The 20,768-nt window shown below is 41.3% G+C and overlaps 1 protein-coding gene across 2 annotated transcripts in view; it reads left to right on the top strand.

Moving 5' to 3' along the window:
- Positions 1-10,876, top strand: part of SYTL5 (synaptotagmin like 5) — a 116,912-nt gene extending 106,036 nt beyond the window's left edge. For both annotated transcript variants that reach the window (XM_040266318.1, XM_040266317.1), the window contains 4 exons: positions 2,761-2,869; positions 4,420-4,555; positions 7,138-7,346; positions 8,406-10,876. In XM_040266318.1, the coding sequence (XP_040122252.1) occupies positions 2,761-2,869; positions 4,420-4,555; positions 7,138-7,346; positions 8,406-8,548 (597 nt within the window). In that variant the 3' untranslated portion in view covers positions 8,549-10,876. The remainder of the gene's footprint in view (positions 1-2,760; positions 2,870-4,419; positions 4,556-7,137; positions 7,347-8,405) is intronic.
- The last annotated feature ends 9,892 nt before the right edge of the window (positions 10,877-20,768 follow it).

Below are 20,768 nucleotides of genomic sequence, written 5' to 3'. Positions count from 1 at the left end.
GAGACATTACTTTGCCAACAAAGGTCCATCTAGTCAAAGCTCTGGTTTTTCCAGTGGTCATGTATGGATGTGAGAGTTGGACCATAAAGAAAGTTGAGCATGGAAGAATTGGTGCTTTTGAACTGTGGTGTTGGAGAAGACTCTTGAGAGTCCCTTGGGCTGCAAGGAGATCCAACCAGTCCATCCTAAAGGAAACCAGTCCTGAATATTCATTGGAAGGAATGATGCTAAAGCTGAAACTCCAATACTTTGGCCACCTGGTGTGAAGAACTGACTCACTGGAAATGGGCCTGTTGCAGGGAAAGACTGAAGGCTGGAGGAGAAAGGGACGACAGAGGATGAGATGGTTAGATGGCATCACTGATTCAATGCACGAATCTGAGTAAACTCTAGGAATTGATGATGGACAGGGGGTCCTGGTGTGCTCCAGTCCATGAGGTCGCAAAGAGTCGGACACGACTGAGCGACTGAACTGAACTGAAGGAAAGTCCGGCAAGGTTTCCTTTTGTCAGTCTCAGTCCTTTTTGCTGAGGTTTGAATGGCCTCGGGTTTTCTTGTGGGTTTGGGGGTTTCTGAATTCTTTCAGTCTGCCCTCTCTCATAGCAGAGCAGCTCTCAGCCCTTGAATCATTGCTCAGCAGTCAAGTTCCCTCAAGAAAAGTCTGAGGAAGTACTCTACTTTTCTTACCCTATTTATGAAAAATCTAAAGTTCAGTTGTCTCATTGGGAAACCTACGGAACAAAGGCTTTGGGTGTGTTCACACTGAATTTTCAAATTTAAAATTGGATTTTGAGAAGATTGTAGATCCACATGCTATTGTAAAAAAAAAAACATGGAGAGATCCTATATACCTTTTACCCAGTTTCCCCCAGTGGTCACATCTGACAAAGCTATAATGCAGTGGCACAGCCAAGGTGGTAACGTTGATATAATCCACTTGTCTTATTCGGATTTCCTCGGTTTTCATTTGTGTGCATGCGTATTAGTTTCTATGCAGTATTGTCACGTGTAGCTTTGTGTTGGGCTTCCCAGGTGGCACTAGTGGTAAAGAACCCACCTGCTAATACAGGAGGTGTAAGAGACACAGATTTGATCCCTGGGCAGGGAAGATCCCCTGGAGGAGAGCATGGTAACCCACTCCAATCTTCTTGCCTGGAAAATCCCATGAACAGAGGAGCCTGGCGGGCTACAGTCCATGGGGTCGCAAAGGGTTGGACTGACTGAAGTGACTTGGCACTGCAGCACCATAGCTTTGTGTATTCAGCCCTACAGCCAGGATACAGAACAGGTCCATCCTCACAAAGATCCTTCGAGGTCTTTTATAACCACACCCACCTCGCTCCTGCCACCCCTATTCCTAACAACTGTTTGTGTCAGTCAGTCGTGTCTGATTCTTTGCAACCCCATGGGCTGCAGCCCACCAGGCTCCTCCATCCATGGGATTTTCCAGGCAAGAAGATTGGAGTGGGGTGCCATTGCCTTCTCCAGCGGATCTTCCTGACCCAGCAATTGAACCTGAATCTCCTGCATTGCAGGCAGACCCTTTACCATCTGAGCCACCTGGGAACCCTCTTCCTTACCCCTAGCAACCCTGAATCTGTTCTCCGTATCTCTTATTTTGCCTTTTCAAGAATGTTACATAAATGAAATTGTATAGTGTGTTATCCTATTAAGCTGACTTTTTTCACTCAGCATCATTCTCTAGAGATTCAACCAACTTTTTGCAGGTATCACTAGCCATTCCCTTTTCTTACTGAGTAGTACTCTGTGGTATGGCTTTACCACAGTTGATTTAACTAGTTACCTACTGAAGGACATACAGTTTCTTTCCAGTTTTGTACTACTACAAATAAAGATGAAGCGAATATGTATGTACAGAATTTTTCAGTGTACACATTCTTTTAGTTTCCTGGGATAAATGCCCAAGTATTGTTTAATCTTTTAAGAAGATGCCAAACTGTTTTCCAGGGAGGCTATGCCATTTTACAGTCGCACCAGCAGTGTTGGAGTGTGCCACTGTTTCCACATTGAATTTTAGTGATGTGAATTACCAGTGTAGCTGTTCAGAATTGGTGGCTAGCAGCCCAATTCGAATCAGACATTATGCCTATTTTCCCTTTCTTGGTCACTGAGATAGGAAACCCTTGTGACATCAAGGGAAGACAGAAAGAAGTATCTTCTGGGGCTGTTATCAGTGAGATCTTTATTTTCGCCTCATTCCCCCAAAATATTTGTATACGTTTAGTGATCGGTCCAGACCTCAGTGCATCACTGGCGCTCAGTGTCCGTTGACTCACCAAATGTGTGTTATACCTCCCCTCTCAAATTCCTTTTACTTTAAGGTTTAAAGAGCTTCTCAGATGGTGCTAGTGGTAAAGAACCCACCTGCCAATGCAGGAGACCTAAGAGACACAGGTTCAATCCCTAGTTTGGGAAGATCCCCTGGAGGAGGGCATGGCAACCCACTCCAGTATTCTTGCCTGGAGAATCCCCAGGGACAGAGGAGCCTGGCAGGCTTCAGTCTATAGGGTCACACAGTCACCTGGGACTGAAGGGATTTATATGCAAATGCCTTCATAGAATTTTCCAGCCTCTTTTTTGTCATGCCTGAGGCAGCTCTTAAACCAGTAAGTGCCAACATAATTCAAGTGGAATAAATTGTCACATCTACGGCACCTAGTAAATATTGTATATTCAAACATGGGCTGCACAATTATAAGCATTCTGAATTTTTCTTTTTACCTGTCTCCTCTTGGCCAGGTGGAATGTGCTGCTGATATTAGCCTTCAGTACAAAGGAGAGCTGACAGTCATGTTACGTTACATACCACCAGAAGAGAAACTGATGCCTCCACTAGGACAATTTCAAGGTAGAGGAAAAAAATCATTGACTTTGATCAGTGATGTTCCATTTCTAGAAGTGTGGAAGTAGGGAGCACGGATTGGGTGGACTATGTTATTGGGTTAGCTAAGAAGTTCATTTGGCGTTTTCCATAACATCTTCTGTAATGAACTCTTTGGCCAACTCACATCAAGTGAAAAGGGTTAAGTATCATTGTCTTTTATGGAGAGTTGAGAAGTATATACTGTATATTGGACTTCCCAGGTTGTGCTAGTGGTAAAGAACCCCCCCGGCCAGTGCAGGAGACATATGAGACATGGGTTCGATCCCTGGGTCAGGAAGATCCCCTGGAGAGGAAATGGCAACCCACTCCAGAATTCTTGCCTGGAGAATCCCATGGACAGAGGAGCCCAGCAGGCTATAGTCCATGGGGTTGCAAAGAGACACAACTGAAGTGATTTTGCATGCACACATGCGATATATGGGGAAGGGTTGTTACAAGAAAAGGACAGAGTTCATAGTTAGAAATGAACCTTTATGTTGATACATGTTTCTTGAAGGTCTAAGGTATATAGATCTTCCCCTGGTCGGGGAAGGGGGCAGAAATGGGGGATGGTCTGCTAAGAGGGGAGGTATAGGAAGCTGCTGTCTACATTTATGAGATTCATAGCTACTCAGGGCATCTTAAGAGAGAAATTAACCTGGAACACAGAATACAAAGGAAAATTCCAGATGGAGTCCACATTTAAATCACTCTTGCCCTTCTTTCTTCAACTCCTACAGGCAGCATACATTATCTTTCTGTTCATATCACCCTTGTCATGGTGACCCTTTGCTAGTAATTTCCTATCTCTTGACCTCAGTTTCCTCACTTCATAGGGATACTGCAACTATCAAATAGGTTCATTCCTGTAAAGTGCTTACAACGCTGTTAAATAAAGGTGGTGGCGGCAGTGGCCATTATTCATGTTGAGAGTATTTCATCAGAATAAAAACGTGGTGTGGGGAGTGTTTTCTCTCACCCTGAAATGTCATTGTGCCTGGGCTTTAGCCTTTAGAGCTAGCCAGGCGTGGAGTTGACTATAATATCCAAGGCAGGAGTTATGGAATTTTCTCTATGTGCACCTTGGCACATGTGTGTGGCTTTCATTGTAGCTGTTTCTCATGGAGAGCAGGGATGTGGCCCAGGCAGCTCTTGGGGTCTTTTCTGTTTTATTCCTTTTTACGATTTAGGGGAGTATTTTTTTTTAACTTGTTTATTTTTTTCAACAAATACAAATGAACGATAGATCCAGAAAGATTCCATTAGGGTAAAAAACATTCAAGTGAATTAATGGAAACATATACAGTAATGTACATAGCTCATTCACTCACCAAATGAAATAAATCTTTGTAGTCTTTGTCAGTTTTGAAATGGACCCCATGATCTATCTCTCTTCTCTTCCCTTCTTTTCTCTTCCCACTCCCTCATTCTCTTTCTCTCTTTTTCTTTCATTCTCTACCCCCTCTCCCTCCCTCGCTCCCCTCTCTCCCTCCCACCCTTCATCTCTCTCTGTTTGTCTCTGATGACTGATGCAGGAAAGAAGACCTTTAAACGAGGAAAAAAGAAGGATCCATCTATCATCTCTGGAGGAATCCTAGAAGTGTTCATCAAAGAGGCAAAGAATTTGACTGCAGTGAAATCAGGAGGCACTTCTGATAGCTTTGTGAAAGGGTAATTTGGTTTGAGCTCATTTTCAATGATACTTAGTGAGAGATGAAACAGGAGGCAGGGGTGGCTGTGAGGTTTCTGTCTTGTTCTTAATTCTAAACGTGTGCTAGGAAAGTGCTCCCCTTGAGTGCTGGTGCTTACATTGCAAACAACACGAGAGTGATCTGCTTATTCTAGCATATTTCAGGATTTCCCATGACTCTTACCCTCAAGCCTGGCGAATTTTCCTGTGAGATTTATTTCTCAAAGGAAGAAAAAGTTTAGCTTTCTACATGTAATATTCTTGTATTGTGCTTTGCTATCTTTTGGTGCTGGCAGTATGTGACAACAACCAAAATATTGGATCTTTGAGATTTTTCTCTCTTGGGGGAAATTGTAAAAAGTGGGGATGCCAGAGCATCATCGCTCAAGATATCCACTGGGAAGCGCCTTGGAGAAGCTCCAAGACTGACTCTTGGGCATTTGTGCCCACTTTGTGGAACCTAAGGCAGTGTCTTGAGGGAATACATCTCTTTTGATGGGCATTTTACCCATTTGAAGTAACCCAAACGACAAATCCCTCCTGATTTCTTTTTGAGATTTTTCTCTTCTAATCAGAAAAACTAGAACCAGAAGGATATTTTTCATCCATACAGACAAGCACATAAATGTGCATGTTCCAAGCAGTTAAGTCTTGCAGTTCCCAATATAAGATGAGGACCCTGCTCTCACAGAGTACCACACGCTACATAATGTAAAACAAATTCCTGTGATGCCCGCTGTGAGGTTAATTCTTTGTCAGATGACAGTATCATTCCTCTCCCCCTTCCTCCTTAGAAAAGTGTAATTTCCTCCATGAGGAAATGAGTCAAACGTTTATGCTTACACTTCTAGCTTTGGTAAGGGTGATAATAAGGAGAAGCCAGATGTCTGGGTCTTCCCTGCTGGTGAGTGTGTGTGCCTGAATTCCTGGCCATCTGTCCTTGACTCTTCCTCACAGTAAGATTAAGTACAGAAGAAAGGTTTTATGTGGATCTTGCCATTGAAATGTGTCTCCCCAGCCCTACCACCCCATTCAGGCCTCTTCCTGCTCACTGGTGGGATGAGGGGATGGCTCCTTGCTCATGAACTCATTGTGCCCTTGCACAAATGACTTGACATTCTTCTGAAACAGTTTTTACTTTATCATGTTGAACATGTATGAAAGAAGAGAAAATAAAGGATGTATTTTTAAGGCCAGTAACTTTCTAGTAAATTCTGTCCCTAGTTATAGTTAACCATTGAGCTGATTTTAAAAGGACCTCAATTTTTTTTAAAGAGCATGAGAGAGCAAGAATAGTCCCTTCTATAAAATTTAATAGTATAACATATAACCTTAAATACTCGGTCCATGAGCCAACATAAGAATGTCTTAAACAGCAGTCTTTGTATGGAAACAAACACTAAAGGTAAGGTATCCCATTGGCCAGAACTTAGTCACCTGACTATATGAGCTATAAGGGAGGCTAGGGAATGTAGTCTTTATTCTGGACAATCTTGTGCCTAACTGAAAAAATGAGGACTTTTTTTTTTTTGGAGACAAATAGGAGAGAGAATGAATATTGGGAGATAAGCAGTATCTGTTTGGTACATGAAATGAAATCTCAAGTGTCATAATGTGTCTTCTTTATTATAAGATCATTTGTGGTATTGTTCATGTTAATTTGATGTACTAACTCCATATCCATAAGTCTCCTTCCCAAAAGTGCCTGACTCATCAGGTACTATGATCAAAAACAGAGTAAGGAAAATGAGACAGGGAAGAGAGAGAAGCTGATAAAAATGTTACTAGGCAAGTTCCTACTGTGGTCAAATGGGCTCATTTCCACTAATGAAGTGTTAAGCAACTCTTTGAAATATACCTTAGGATTGTCCCTTCAAGGGACAGGAAAGCTGGGAGACTCATCCACCAATTTCCTTTACTTCAATTTATTTTTTAGCTGTGCTGTACAACATTTGTGATTTTAGTTCCCTGATGAAGAATGAATCTGTGCCCCATGTGATATCAGCACGGAGTCTCAACCACTGGACTGCCAGAAAAGTCCCCTCACCAATTTCTAAAACTCAGTGGTTGAGGGTTGTTCTGAGGGACATGAAATTCCCAGTAATCCAGAGTTTCCTGCATGTAAGCTGAGTCGGCTCACAGAGCACCAAAGTCCTTAATTGGAGAAGCCAAGAGACACAGGCGCTTAAGGTGGGAACCTGTCAGCATGGCAGGAAGTGTTCATCCTGGCATCACGTCCCCACAGAGGTGAGCCAGTGATGATGGGAGGCATGACATTATTACAGAGTGTTTCCCACAGGAGGTATTTTCATTTCAAGATGAGGGAAGGACCAATAGGATTAGAAAGGAGAGTGTGGGCATTCTACTCTTGCCCCCACTTAAAAGAGATAATAAACCGTTCCACTCTATCAACCCAGATGTAAGCATATAAGGTGCTGGGAAAGAAAATCAAACACACACCCATGTACACACCAGGAATTATGGGAAATTGAAATGACTATGCAAGGATGCCCTTTTCTGCTTCACTGTCTCACTGATGACTTGATTGTGTTTTCTCCTGCAGCTACCTGCTCCCTGATGATAGCAAAGCCACCAAGCACAAAACTCTGGTAATAAAAAAGAGTCTGAACCCTCAGTGGAATCATACTTTCATGTTCAGTGGCCTGCATCCCCAGGATATAAAGCATGTTTGCCTAGAACTTACCATCTGGGACAAGGAGGCCTTTTCCAGCAACATCTTTCTGGGAGGAGTTCGTTTGAATTCTGGAAGCGGTGAGGGACTAGGGTACCCTTAGATAGTCTGACTCAGCATGGGGCAGAGGAGTGGTTCCTACAGGTGTAATGTGTCATAGGTGTATTTGTAATTTCTGCTTAGCTGACTCTCGAGATTTCTATAGATGCTCTATTCCTTTATCCAAGGTTCGGTTCACTGTTAAAAATAGTACTCTGTAACTCTGTATCCTTCAGCTAGAAGTTTGGGGTGCATAATGCTTATATTTGGACCTCTTATAAAATATCATTTACACTTTAGTCTGAGTGAATTTCAACCACTTTCTTGGGCCTTACTTCAGGATTTGCTTAGGAGACAACCACCATGGTGATACGTGCTTCTGACAATGACAATACACCACGAAGGACTTCCCAGACCAACTCGACATGTTCTCAGTGCTGTCCAGGGCTTGCAGCCTTTACTCAACACTGGCTGAACTGAAAGGAAATCCGTTTTTCCCTAAAAAATAATGTCTCATGTTCAGACAGGTCACAGAAACGCAGAATTGGTGCCACAAGACACAACTATACCAGAGTGAATTGGGAAAGTTTTAGCAGCAGAGCAGGTGCAGCCCTGCAAACTTTCATTATCCTAATACTAGACCAGCCACAGTCTGCATGCAACAGGGTCGGCTTTCCTGTGGAGAAAACGATCCCACCCCTGTGATGCTCTACTTATGTATAGATTCAGGCTGTCTCTGCCACTAAAATGACAACTCCCAGCTCACAGAAGTGGCCTCGTTCAAAAGGGAGAGCCTTGGAGCCCAGTTCAGCCTGTTCTTCTGACATGTTAACTCAGTCGAGATGAGCCAGCTTTCTACTTAAGCTACCAAAGTGAGTAAGCAACAAGCCCCCAGGGCCATCATAATTTGTTCCCCATCACCTAGGCAGAAGAGAGTAATGTCGCCTGCAAAGGATGTATTCCATGCTAACATCACTCACTAGATATGGTGAGAACAAACCAGTGAAGGTCTTTCTGCTCAGCAGAGCTTGATAGGTATCAGTCCAGAAGATGAAAACATTTCGTTTCTAAAGTATAATGCTCCCCTTTCGCTTCTTTAGGTGTGAGCCATGGGAAGAACGTGGATTGGATGGACTCGCAAGGGGAAGAGCAGCGCCTCTGGCAGAAGATGGCAGACAATCCCGGAACTCCTGTAGAGGGCGTACTCATGCTCCGTGCCAGCATGGGGAAGAGCAAGCTCTGAAGGTACCAGCTCTCCAAAGTGAGGCCTCCCGGGACTGTCTGGTTGTTATTTCCTACCAGTGGTAGGCTCACGACCTGGAGTCGGCTTCCTTGCCATTTCTCACCTGAGCCTATTGGGACATAAGGGGAGAGATGTCAATGTTATGAATAGCTAGGATCTTGCCAGCTGTCTTATAAAAGCATGTACTCTCTATGTCCACAGGCTAGGGCTTTTTTGACTGGATGATAAAAAGTATACCACATGGTCCTGTTAACAAACACATTGTGCAATAACTCATGGGCTTTATCTCATAGGGGAAATGGCATATGTTTATTTGAAACTACAGTTGATATTGGGAGTCCCCCAGCTTCTTCTAATTGTGAGTGACTTTAGGTTTTCTCAAGGTTGAAGGGAGAAGGGAACCACTTGGAACGTAGGCCTCTTGTAGAGTAAGAAGGGATACTGGCTACACTTTCCTCACCCCAGGAATCCCCATGATCCAGAAAAGGCACTGTGGGCATGGTTGCTCGGGAAAGAGGGTAGCTGTTGTTGTAGCTAACTTGTGGATTAGCTGGGTGAATTTTCACGATGAACTGAGGTTTTTATTTTTGTGGTGACTATGTAATTGATACTCTAAATCATCCCATTTTGGGGAGTGAAGAGACCTAAATCATTACACCAGGACATCAGATGTAAACCAGGACCGACCTGGGAAAACTGGGATGTAGGGTTACCCTAATTATGACCTAGCTATTGAGAGAGCTGTGTTGTAAACATTTATAAAATGTTCTAAGCCATTAACTAAAAGGGAATAAGAAGCAATGCACATTTTTGAGCCCCTACTTGTATTACATCTGCTATATCCTGTTGCTCAAAGGAAGTCACATGGCCAAGCCCCAAATCAAGAGGTAGGGAAATATACTCTGCTCACACTGAAGCCATGGCAAAAGTGAGGGTGCTGGAAGAGATGAAGGATTGTGGCCAATAGTTCCACCCAACCTCTGTCACTTGGAAATGCAGAGGCTTTAGCCACCAAACTTAGATGCAAAGGGAGTTAATGCTGAAAAGGGACCTTGGACCTGTTCCTCATTTTGCACAGTCCAAATCTGAAGCCCATAGAGCAAAGATGACTTGCCTAATATCATATAAAATCTGTGAGTGTATCTGGACTTAAATACAGGGTGTAACTCCTAAGCCAGTGTTCTGTCGCCTGTGGTCTTCTACTTGGCATGATCCTATGCTAATCGTGATGGGCAAGAGCACATAGATGGCGGGAGGTGGAGTCAAGTCTGAATGTTTGTATATGACTATACTTGACACAGTCTTCTTCTGGAGTCATATTCTACCCTCTCAGCTCATTTTTTCACTTGAATTCATATAAAAATCCTTACAAGGATGAAGACTGAATTTTAGTAGTAGGAAAGCTAGAATCATCTTCAGGTAGCTAATTCTTCCATATTCTAAATTTCTTTTTCAATTTTGAAAACAGATTTAAGAATATATTTACCATTATTCTTAGTAAGGTGAATAACAATCCATATTCACTGTTATTCAAAAATAGGCTATCCAGTTCTAGGAAATGGAAGTTATTAGTTTAGTGTAGCTTAGTGCATATGATACAATTTTTAAAAGTCACACCTGTATCTCTATGTTGCCCTTCTTAAAAACAGAAAACAAAAACTGTACGATCATCACTACTTCCTATATTGGAAGAATAAATGTCTTCAGACTTGACATGGCTCAGTATATCCTCAATGACATTTTTAGGGGAGGTGAGAGGGTAAGCCTGGAGACATTTCTAAAGTAGACAGACTGAAGTAGATTTATTCACTAATAATGAAAGTGGCAAAATTAATTCCAAAATATCTTGAACTCCAGATGAGCATGAATTTCATGTATTCAGACCTTTGCCACAGTTAGAGCAATTGTAAGAGTATTATGATTTAATAAAATCCAACATCTAACTGGGTGTTTCCATAATGTAAGACCCAGGTATGCTGAAGTCCATCAGAATCCTGTTGGTGTGACTCTCAGAAATAAAAGGCAAGTTGATCTTTTAGGTTACTTTTTAAAGTATAGTGTAGAGGTACAAAAAAGATTTTTAATATAAATGATACATGTGAATGGCACAAAATTAAAATAGTTCAAAATTGTGAAAAGCAAGTCTTACCCTTTCCTCTTCCATATCAGAATATATTGACAGTCTCTTTCTTTTTATATGGCTACAGTGTACTACATTATAGGGGTATATTAAATTTATTTAACCATTCTTATCAAATACCATATTTAATATGGTTAATTAAGCTATCTATGTTTGGTGGCTTTTTGAAGCAATTTTTTCCCAGAGTAAACACTTCTAAATTCAAAATGAGATCTGTATATTACATATCAATTCTACTTTTGGTTATTTATCCTACAGAGATTGATAAATATGTTAAAAATGAGTACATACAAGGATATTTCTTAGAAAAGATTGGAAAACATCCAAAAGCCCATCAATGAGGCCTTCTCTAATATCATTCATGCCTCATTTTTCTATTTCATTAATTGTTCCCTTTCCTTGTCTGTTAAGGATTGTAAAATGCTTAACTTTGGATTCTTTTTTTTTTTTTTTTGGCTGTGCTGTGTCTTCCTCATTGCAGCACAGGGGCTTTCTCTAGTTGCAGCACGTGGGTTTCTCTTATTCTCTAGAGCACGCAGGCTCTCTAGTTGTGGCAGGCAGGCTTACTTGCCCCATGGCATGTGAGATCTTACTTCCCTTACCAGAGGTTGAACCTGCATCCCCTGCAGTGAAAGGTGGATTCTTAAACACTGGATCACTAGGGAAATCCCTCTAAACATTGGATTCTTTGATGCTTGTTCCTTCTTTCCTCCTCACTTTATCCATCCTCAGGTATTATCATGTATGGTATCCTCACTGTTTTATGACCAGCTTCCCTGGTGGCTCAGATGGTAAAGCATCTGTCTGCAATGTGGGAGACCCGGGTTCAATCCCTGGGTTGGGAGGATCCCCTGGAGAAGGGAAATGGCAGCCCACTCCAGTAGTCTTGCCTGGAAAATCCCACGAGCAGAGGAGCCTGGTAGGCTACAGTCCATGGTGTTGCAAAGAGTCAGACACGACTGAGCCACTTCACTTCACTTCACTTCATTGACGGATTTAATTGGGGCTTCCCTGGGTCACAAAGAGTCAGACAGGACTGAGCGACTTCACTAACTCATTTACATATCTTGCACCTCCCTCTACACTTCTCCCTGCTAGTAACCACTAGTCCTCTGTAGCTGTGAATTTTTCTTGTTTTTTAATTTTTGGCTGCTTTGGGTCTTTGTTGCTGTGCATAAGCTTTTCTCTAGTTATGGCGAGCAAGGGCTACTCTATATAGTTGTAGTGTGGGGGGTTTTCTTGTTGCTGTGGCTTCTCTTGTGAAGCCTGGGCTCTAGACACTCCAGCTTCAGTAGCTGTGGCTTGAGGGCTCTAGAGAGCTAGCTCAGTAGTTGTGGTCCATGGGCCTAGCTGCTCTGAAGCATGTGGAATCTTTCTGGGCCAGTAATTAAACCAGTGTCCCCTGCTTTGCAAGGCAGATTCTTAACCTCTGAACCATCAGGGAAGCCCCTCTGTTTTATTATATTCACTAGTTTGTTGCATTTTTTAGATTCCACATACAAGTGATAGCATACAGTATTTGTCTTTCTCTGACTTATCTCATTTAGCATAATGCCCTACAAGGGCATCCATGTTGCTACACATGGCATTATTTCACTCTTTACTACGGTTGAGTAATATTTCATTGTATATATGTACCATGTTGTTTTTATCCATTCCTCTGTTGATGGGCATCTAGGTTGCATCCATACCTTGGCTATTGTAAATACTGGTGCTGTGAACATTGGGTATATATATCTTTCCAAATTAGTGATTTTTGATTTATGCTTCTTTCTTACCCTGAGGCAAAGTTAATCAGGAAATCGTATTGATTATATCTCCTGAAGATCTCAAAAACCTATCCAATTCTCACCATCTTCATGCCACCACCTAGGTATAAGCCACCATTACCCCTCTCTGTAATTGTTTCAAATCTCCTAACTGCTATTTTTGCAGCCACTCTTGCCCTTCTTCAATCTACCCTCCACACAGTGGCCAGATTTTCCCAGCATGTTAATTTAAAATGTTTAAACATATGGGAAAGTTGAAATGATTTTATAGTGAACACCCTTATACCCACCACCTAAATTCAACTTCCACCAGTAAGCTATACTTACACATCATTGGCTATATGTCTATCCTCAGTTCAGTTCAGTTCAGTCACTTAGTCGTGTCCAACTCTTTGTAACCCCATGGATGGCAGCATGCCAGGCCTCCCTGTCCATCACCAACTTCTGGAGTTTACTCAGACTCACGTCCACTGAGTCGGTGATGATCATTTAAAAATTGCAAATCTGATCATCCTTTAAAACTTTCTGTGGCTTTCCATTGCCCTGCGAATAAAATCCAAATTCCTGCTCATGGCCTGCCAGGCCCTGTATTAGATGATTGCTGCCTCCAGCTCACCCCACACCATGCCTCCTTCCTTTCTCCCCTTTCAGCCACACAATGCATTTCTCTACTTTTCAATTGTGCCAGCCCCTAGTCTCTCTCACAGCCTTTGCAATGGAATCTTCTTGCTCCTTCTCTTCATTGACCTGATTTCCATTCATCACCCAGGTCTAAAATGTTACCTACTCAGGGAAATCTCTCCTGATGCCCCTCTGCCTGACTAGGTCACCTGCCTCTCTTTCCCCTTCACTACATACATCACAATTTTAATAAATTAATCATGTAATGAGTCCTATCATGCCTGTGTCAATTCCCTTCCCACCACATCCCAAGAATATAAGATTCAGAGGGGCAGAGAGAGACGGTATTCATATTATTTCATAGCTGCATCCCCCATGCTTAATTAAGAGCAGGTAATAAAATATTTGTGGATTTAAGTGAAAGTGAAAAAGCAGTAAAAGAATGTTAGAATATAGGTATCTTTAGAGATCACTGTTACAGGGAACTGGGATCCACATAGATCAAGAAAAATATCTGACTCTGATTGGTCTTTTAAAAGCAACCTTTCTTCTTGCCTAGAGAATCCCATGGACAGAGGAGCCTGGCAGGCTACAGTCTATAGGGTCACAAAGAGTCAGACATTACTGAAGTGACTGAGCACAGCACAGCATTATAAGTACTTTAGTTCAATCCTAGACAGCACATTTCAGCTTATCTTGGCATAGATAAAGCACAGAGTGTTCTCTCCAGCCTAGCATCTCAGCTTCTCAGAAGAGGAGACCATGGCCTTGCCTGGAGGATCCTACTCCTTATTTCAAGCAGCCCTCATTTTTTTTCTTAGTTGAATCAGACAAGTTATAAAGAGACCTTGGCAAGCTTACAAGCCTGATTTCAACCATTCCATTCGTAAATAGCACCTGCAGGACACATGGAAGATGTGTATACCAGTATATCAGCTCTCATTTTGCTGTTTGTTGTTAATGTCATTGGAATCGTCAGGATATGGATTTTCCAGGTCACAAAAGCACCAACCACAAAGATATTTTGATGGGATTTTTATTTTGATTTCCTTTGCCTTAGAAAAAGCTTAAATATATGATAAATCATCTCTAAGTACTTAACTAATGGGTGAATTGAGCCCACCATATTGACAGTAATATTAGCAGCAGCAGCATCTGCTACTCCAAGGTTTCTATTTGGCAGGGGAAGAGATAGCTGTGGAAAAAATAAGGATAAAGCCTACTCTTAGAAGCAAACTGGATCAGGATATCAAGTCCCAGAAGCAACTCAGAGTGAACTACGATGGCATTTTGGGCTGTGATCAGTGTTTTTCTTCCATGTAGATACTTCACATGAAACTGAGCATTGCTTTTAGAAGTTGGCAGAAAAGGTTTCCTCCCACAATGGTATATTTATGACCTCTGAAGTTAATGAAAAAAAAAATAGAATGAGGAAGTTTATATAGGCACCATTATAGCAAACATTGGATCTTGCAAGGCTTGAGCAAGAGCCATGGAAATTGGGCCATATCAAGGATTCCACAGGATTATCTGAATATGGGATGTGAATGTAATACACTGATTCCAGAGCATTGCTCCAAGCCTACTGAACAAAATCTCCATGAAATTCCATCATTTTTTATCAAGCTTCTTGGGTGATTCTAATACAAACGGATCACAGTTTGAGGAAGATTGTTTTTGAGGAGAAATTACGTTAGCTATATTATTTGCACCAACTCTGCATCATGATAACACATTGGATTTGATTAACCTGGATGTTATTCATTGTGAGCCAACCATGGTGAGATGGAAGGAGCCAGAACTTGAACTCACATTGACAGAAGCTCAAGTCTTGACTACTTATCAACTGTGTGACCTCAGTCAAGTTCATTATCCAATCTAGGCCTTGATCTAGTTGCCTGGAAAATAGGGATAATTGGGCTGCTTTGGAGAAATTGAAGATATCAAATGAGGTAATATAGGTAAATATGCTTTGCCGCTTCTAACCCACTGTGAAAAAAAGATCATTATTAGTGATCTAGAGATAGCAACAAGCTGGAATCAAGATTGCCGGGAGAAATATCAATAACCTCAGATATGCAGATGACACCACCCTTATGGCAGAAAGTGAGGAGGAACTAAAAAGCCTCTTGATAAAAGTGAAAGAGGAGAGTGAAAAAGTTGGCTTAAAGCTCAACATTCAGAAAACGAAGATCATGGCATCTGGTCCCATCACTTCATGGCAAATAGATGGGGAAACAGTGCAAACAGTGTCAGACTATTTTTCTGGGCTCCAGAACCACTGCAGATGGTGATTGCAGCCATGAAATTAAAAGATGCTTACTTCTTGGAAGGAAAGTTATGACCAACCTAGATAGCATATTGAAAAGCAGAGATATTACTTTGCCAACAAAGGTCCGTCTAGTCAAGGCTATGGTTTTTCCTGTGGTCATGTATGGATGTGAGAGTTGGACTGTGAAGAAAGCTGAGGGCCAAAGAATTGATGTTTTTGAACTGTGGTGTTGGAGAAGACTCTTGAGAGTCCCTTGGGCTGCAAAGAGATCCAACCAGTCCATCCTAAAGGAGACCAGTCCTGGGTGTTCATTGGAAGGACTGATGCTGAGGCTGAAGCTCCAATACTTTGGCCACGTCATGCAGGGAGTTGACTCATTGGAAAGGACCCTGATGCTGGGAGGGATTGGGGGCAAGAGGAGAAGGGGACAACAGAGGATGAGATGGCTGGATGGCATCACCGACTCGATGCACAGGAGTTTGAATGAACTCCGGGAGATGGTGATGGACAGGGAGGCCTGGTGTGCTGTGATTCATGGTGTCGCAAAGAGTCAGACACGACTGAGCAACTTAACTGAACTGAGAGATAGCAATCTGTGGTTCATAATCTCTTAAGCCCTTCTTTTCCTGGGTGTTTAGCTAGGTCTTAATCATTCATTATAATGAAGTAGTCTCCAGTGTATAGCAACAATACAAAAAATACCCAAAAATCTCCTTACTTTGCAGTATCATCCATTGTGGAATTTCCTACTTCATCTGATTAGATAGTAATTTTTGCAAAAGTGTTCCATTTGATGGAAAGAGAGACTGTGTCAGCTTTTTGTTAAGAGGTTGTAGAAACCATAAACAAATTATCTTTCCACCCTTTTCCTTAACATTTTCATTGTAATGACCATTTCTTACTATGGCCATCACTTATCTCCTATGTCAGGGAGATCAAACCTGCCTTCCTCATAGGGTTGTTCAGAATCTCACTTTTTATCTACAGAAGGAAATTTACCATTCTGTCAAAACAAATTCCATAGAAATACAAATGCTGTGGTCATTATGAGGAATGCATGGTGTTTCAAAGATTAGTACTTCTTTCTCACTTACCACATTATTATTTATTGACTTATACCGGCAGAGGGTTCCTTTCATACAGAGGGTTCCTTTCATACTTGGAAAAGGGAGATAGAATATATAGTTAGTATTGCCTATAAGTGACAAAATACACCTATAGGGAGTAGATCATGTTTTTCTTTCTAGTATTTCAGCAAAGGAGGATAAATGTCTCTTATTTTGTTTTCCTTTGTCTCTGATTGAGGCAGAAACTAATACAACAAGCAAGTAAAATATTTCGGTATAATAGTTAAAGCAAAAGTTAAAATCATTGGCATTTGCTAAGGAAAAAAATGTCTCTTTATAGAAGGGCAGAGAACTAGATATGAACTTGAGTCAAAATATTTTTACCCTTTTATTGTCTTTGTCTGCTTACTCTGGGGGAAGGAATCTAATTGCTCCTTCCAAGTATGATTTTCTACTTATCCAGAGGTTCATTTTGTCTTCAGAAAGTTGAAACTTGTTTGTGCAAATCTATGGGAACTGATGGGTCCCAACAGTAAAAATGTTTTATTTATTTATTTATGGATTTTTAAAATTGGGATATAATTGCTTTACCATGTTGCATTAACTTCTGCTGGACAATAACATGAATTGGCCATATGTATACTCACTCATATCCCCTCTTCAGCCTCTCTCCCACCTCTGCCCATTCTACCAGTAAAATCTTTTAAAATCTTTCCCATTTGAAAACAGGGAAGGGAGCCATTCCCTTACAAAACAGTTTATGTCAATCATTTATGTTTGAACTGTAGTTAGAGTGATTGCATATCAGGAATATATTTGCTTTTCCATCCTTTCCAATATTCATTATTCATAAATTGACATCTTGAAGAGAGTTCATTGGTTTTCAGTTGCTATGGAGAAAGAAATGTCTAGACTTTTCTGAATCTTCTTGCTTTTGACCTTCTTTATTACCCTTAATTAATTTGTCCTTCTTAATTCCTAAGTATCATCTTACATTGTGCCTCTGACAGATGGGGTGTAGCTCCAAAGATGGGAGATGTCCTTAATGTTTTTGGATTAATGGAAATGTTATTAGTAATTTTCAGGTCTTTTCTATCACCTCTGAAACCAGCTCTGTTACAGTCATTTGTTGGCAAAGCATCTGAATGCACAAAGCCAGGTTGGGGGAGGGGTGGTTACCCTGACTGCTTCCTAAGGAATCAGACTGCAAGGGGTACTAAACATCCCTGTGAAAGTATAATGAGATGGGGAACTCCTCCTGGAAAGACTATGGTATTAGCAAGAAATAATGTCTTCTTGAGTAGAGAAGTGAGGCAGGGACCCCATGCCTGAACAGCAGTTCATGGTTGATGAATGACAGGTTTGATTAGAGACTGGGCTTCTGTTTTCCTGAATGGAGTATGTAACTTGGGCCAGGCATGAATCACTAAGGACAGGGAAAGGGGGAGAAGGGTGGCCTCCTTTGGACATTTCCTTTATCCCTTCCACTAGGCAGCATTTCTCAAATGTTGTATCAATACAGATATTTAAAGAACCTCGGAGACGGACACCATATTATCAGGGCAAGAACTGGCCCGACTCTGAATGCACTAGGTCCCTGTTGCTGGACTGAGTGTGGTTGTCACAGGCAGGCTGTTTTTCTCTGGGCCTGAAGATGAATCCAAGCGTTTAGTGGACTGGAGAGGGAAGACGCACTTGCAATACCCTAAGAACACCTGAGGATTGCTGGGTTCCTGGGACATTGAAATGGCAGCTCTCCTTGGGAAGAAGTAAGGGTGGAAATTTTCCAAACTCTGCCAATGACTGGGTCACCTGTATCTGCCTTGTCCCTAGCACACAGCTACTTTGTCTGCCAATTTACTCTCCTAAGCTCTGGCTTTGCTAGGAAGTTGATCTCTTTGTTTTTAAATTATTAGACTTTAAGAAATTAAAGAGGTACTAGGTTTGCAGAAAAATTTAACAGAAAGTACAGAGTTGCCATATACTACCATTCCCCTCCCCCTGCAAGTTTCGCCTGTAATTAATGTCTTCTGTTGGTGTGGTGATGGTGTGATACATTAATACAATTGATTAACCAACATTGGTGTGTTATTGTTCATTGAAGTCCATAGTTTACATTTGGGCTCACTCTTGGTGTTTTACAGTGGTATGGGTTTTGGCAAATGCTTGATATCATGTATCCACAATTAGATTCTCATACAGAATCTTTTTGCTGCTCTAAAAAATCCCCTGTACTCCAACCCCTCACAACCACTGGTCTTTTTTACTGTCTCTATAGTTTTGCCTTTTTCCAGAATGTTATATAGTTGGAATCAATCATACAGTATATAGCCTTTTCCAACTTGCTTCTTTCACTTATCAATATGCATTTAAGTTCCTCCATGTATTTTGTGGCTTAATAACTCATTGATTTCTTTTTTTCCACTGTGGTAAGAACACTTAATGGGAGATGTACCCTCTTAACAAATTTTTAAGTGCACAATACAGTATCGTTGGTTTTAAGGAGAGAGAGAAAAGGATGGAAGATTTAAGAATTATTGTTTCTTAAACATTTAAAATTTCTTAAAAATTTCTCAAACATTAAAAAAATTACTTGGAGAAGATGGGAAGTCTGCATTTATTTTGCTGATTTTCTTGGTTTTATTATTGGCTACAAATGATTGTTCCTATTTATTTGTTTTGCCATGTATAGTGCAAAATCAGTAGCAATGCTTAAACACTTAATATGCCTACTTCTAAGCTTCTGTATTGATTGTGTCCCCCAGACCAAAGCTTTGTGCCACTCTGTACTTGCTGCAAAGTGTAATATCTTTTTCATTAAATTCACTTTCCTAATATCTCTCATGTGTTCTATTACAAATTATTCCTGGGTACTTGAAGATACATATACTTGAAAATGTGTCGTGTGTCACCTATTCCTCCTGTTTTTATACTTATTTGTCTTTGGAGCAAAGCACATTTGCTGAATTGAGACACACAGTTTGGATGACTGTCTGGTGTCTAAGATTCAGATGATGTTGAACAACTCTTCTTGTTGCTTAGCTATTGAATCTCTCATTTGGTTTTTCTTCACCTTTCTTTTTGTAAAGCTGAACCCTGACACCATCATTCCCTTTGCTCTGGGCAGTGATAAGAGAAGGGATCAAAGAAGTGACATTTATTGAGCACCTACTATACATCAGGGACTTTATAAATTATTACCTATTATCTGTGTTTAAAAAAGACAAAGGACAAAACTGGAGACATGAGTCTCAGGTTAAGTAACCCACCTAGTATGTAATAGGCCCCACCCTACATTTCAGATCCCAAAGCCCATGTCCTTAGTTCTTCACCGAAATGTACCCTAGATTCTCAGGATGTGATTCATGAACCAACAGCATTAGCTTCATCTGGGAGCTTGTTGGAAATGAAGAATGTTGTACCCTAAGCCAGATTCAATCAGAATATTCATTAGAACAAGATCCTTGGTTGACCTGAAATCACAATAAACTTTAAGAAGCATTGACTGGACCTTAATATTTAAGGTACTTGACACTATAGCCTGGTTGTTGTGAACATTGGCCTAAGACACACCCCATTTATCAGTCTTTTTCTTAAAACTTTTATTGAACTATAGTTGATTTACAATATTGTGTTAGTTTCATGTATACAGCAAAGTGATTCAGTTATATATATATGGGCTTCCCTGGTGGCTCAGATGGTAAAGAATTGGCCTGCAATGCGGGAGACCTGGGTTGGATCCCTGGGTGGGGAAGATCCCCTGGAGAAGGGAAAGGCTACCCACTCCAGTATTCTCTTGCCTGGAGAATTCCATGGACAGAGGAGCCTGACAGGCTACAGTCCATGGGGTCGCAAAGAGTCAGACACGACTGTGTGACTAAGCACACAAATTTATATATATATACATACACACACACACACACACTGAAGTGAAGTGCAAGTCGCTCAGTCGTGTCTGAGCACGTGCCAAGATGTGCAACTGGCAGTGTCCCTTCTTGTCGTTATACTTAATAACCTACTTAAGTAGTTTTTCCTATGTGTCTCCATGAACTTGGGTTCAATGAGCCTAAGGGCTCTAATGCCCAAGGAAGGCACTAGCATTTTTACATAGTCTTTAGTGGGGCCCCTCACACCACTAAAGCTACAGGCAGGGAAGAGGTACTAGCTTGGGTGATTATTAGGAAGAAATTGAGTTGCTTATCCACAGTTGAGTTGCTTGTCTCCATAAGGAGAACTGTGTCTAGAGCTCAGGGAATTTATCGAGATATCTGTCAGTTTTCCAGTGCTCAGTCATCCTGGTCAGGGGAAAACTGCAGCAAACCAATAAAAATGGTCACTAAGAGACCACGTC

The sequence above is a fragment of the Oryx dammah genome, unplaced genomic scaffold (assembly GCF_014754425.2).
Source record: "Oryx dammah isolate SB20612 unplaced genomic scaffold, SCBI_Odam_1.1 HiC_scaffold_23, whole genome shotgun sequence".
Taxonomy (NCBI): Eukaryota; Metazoa; Chordata; class Mammalia; order Artiodactyla; family Bovidae; genus Oryx; species Oryx dammah.
The sequence above is the reverse complement of the archived record's forward strand: the minus strand, read 5'-3'. Positions and strand labels throughout refer to the sequence as shown.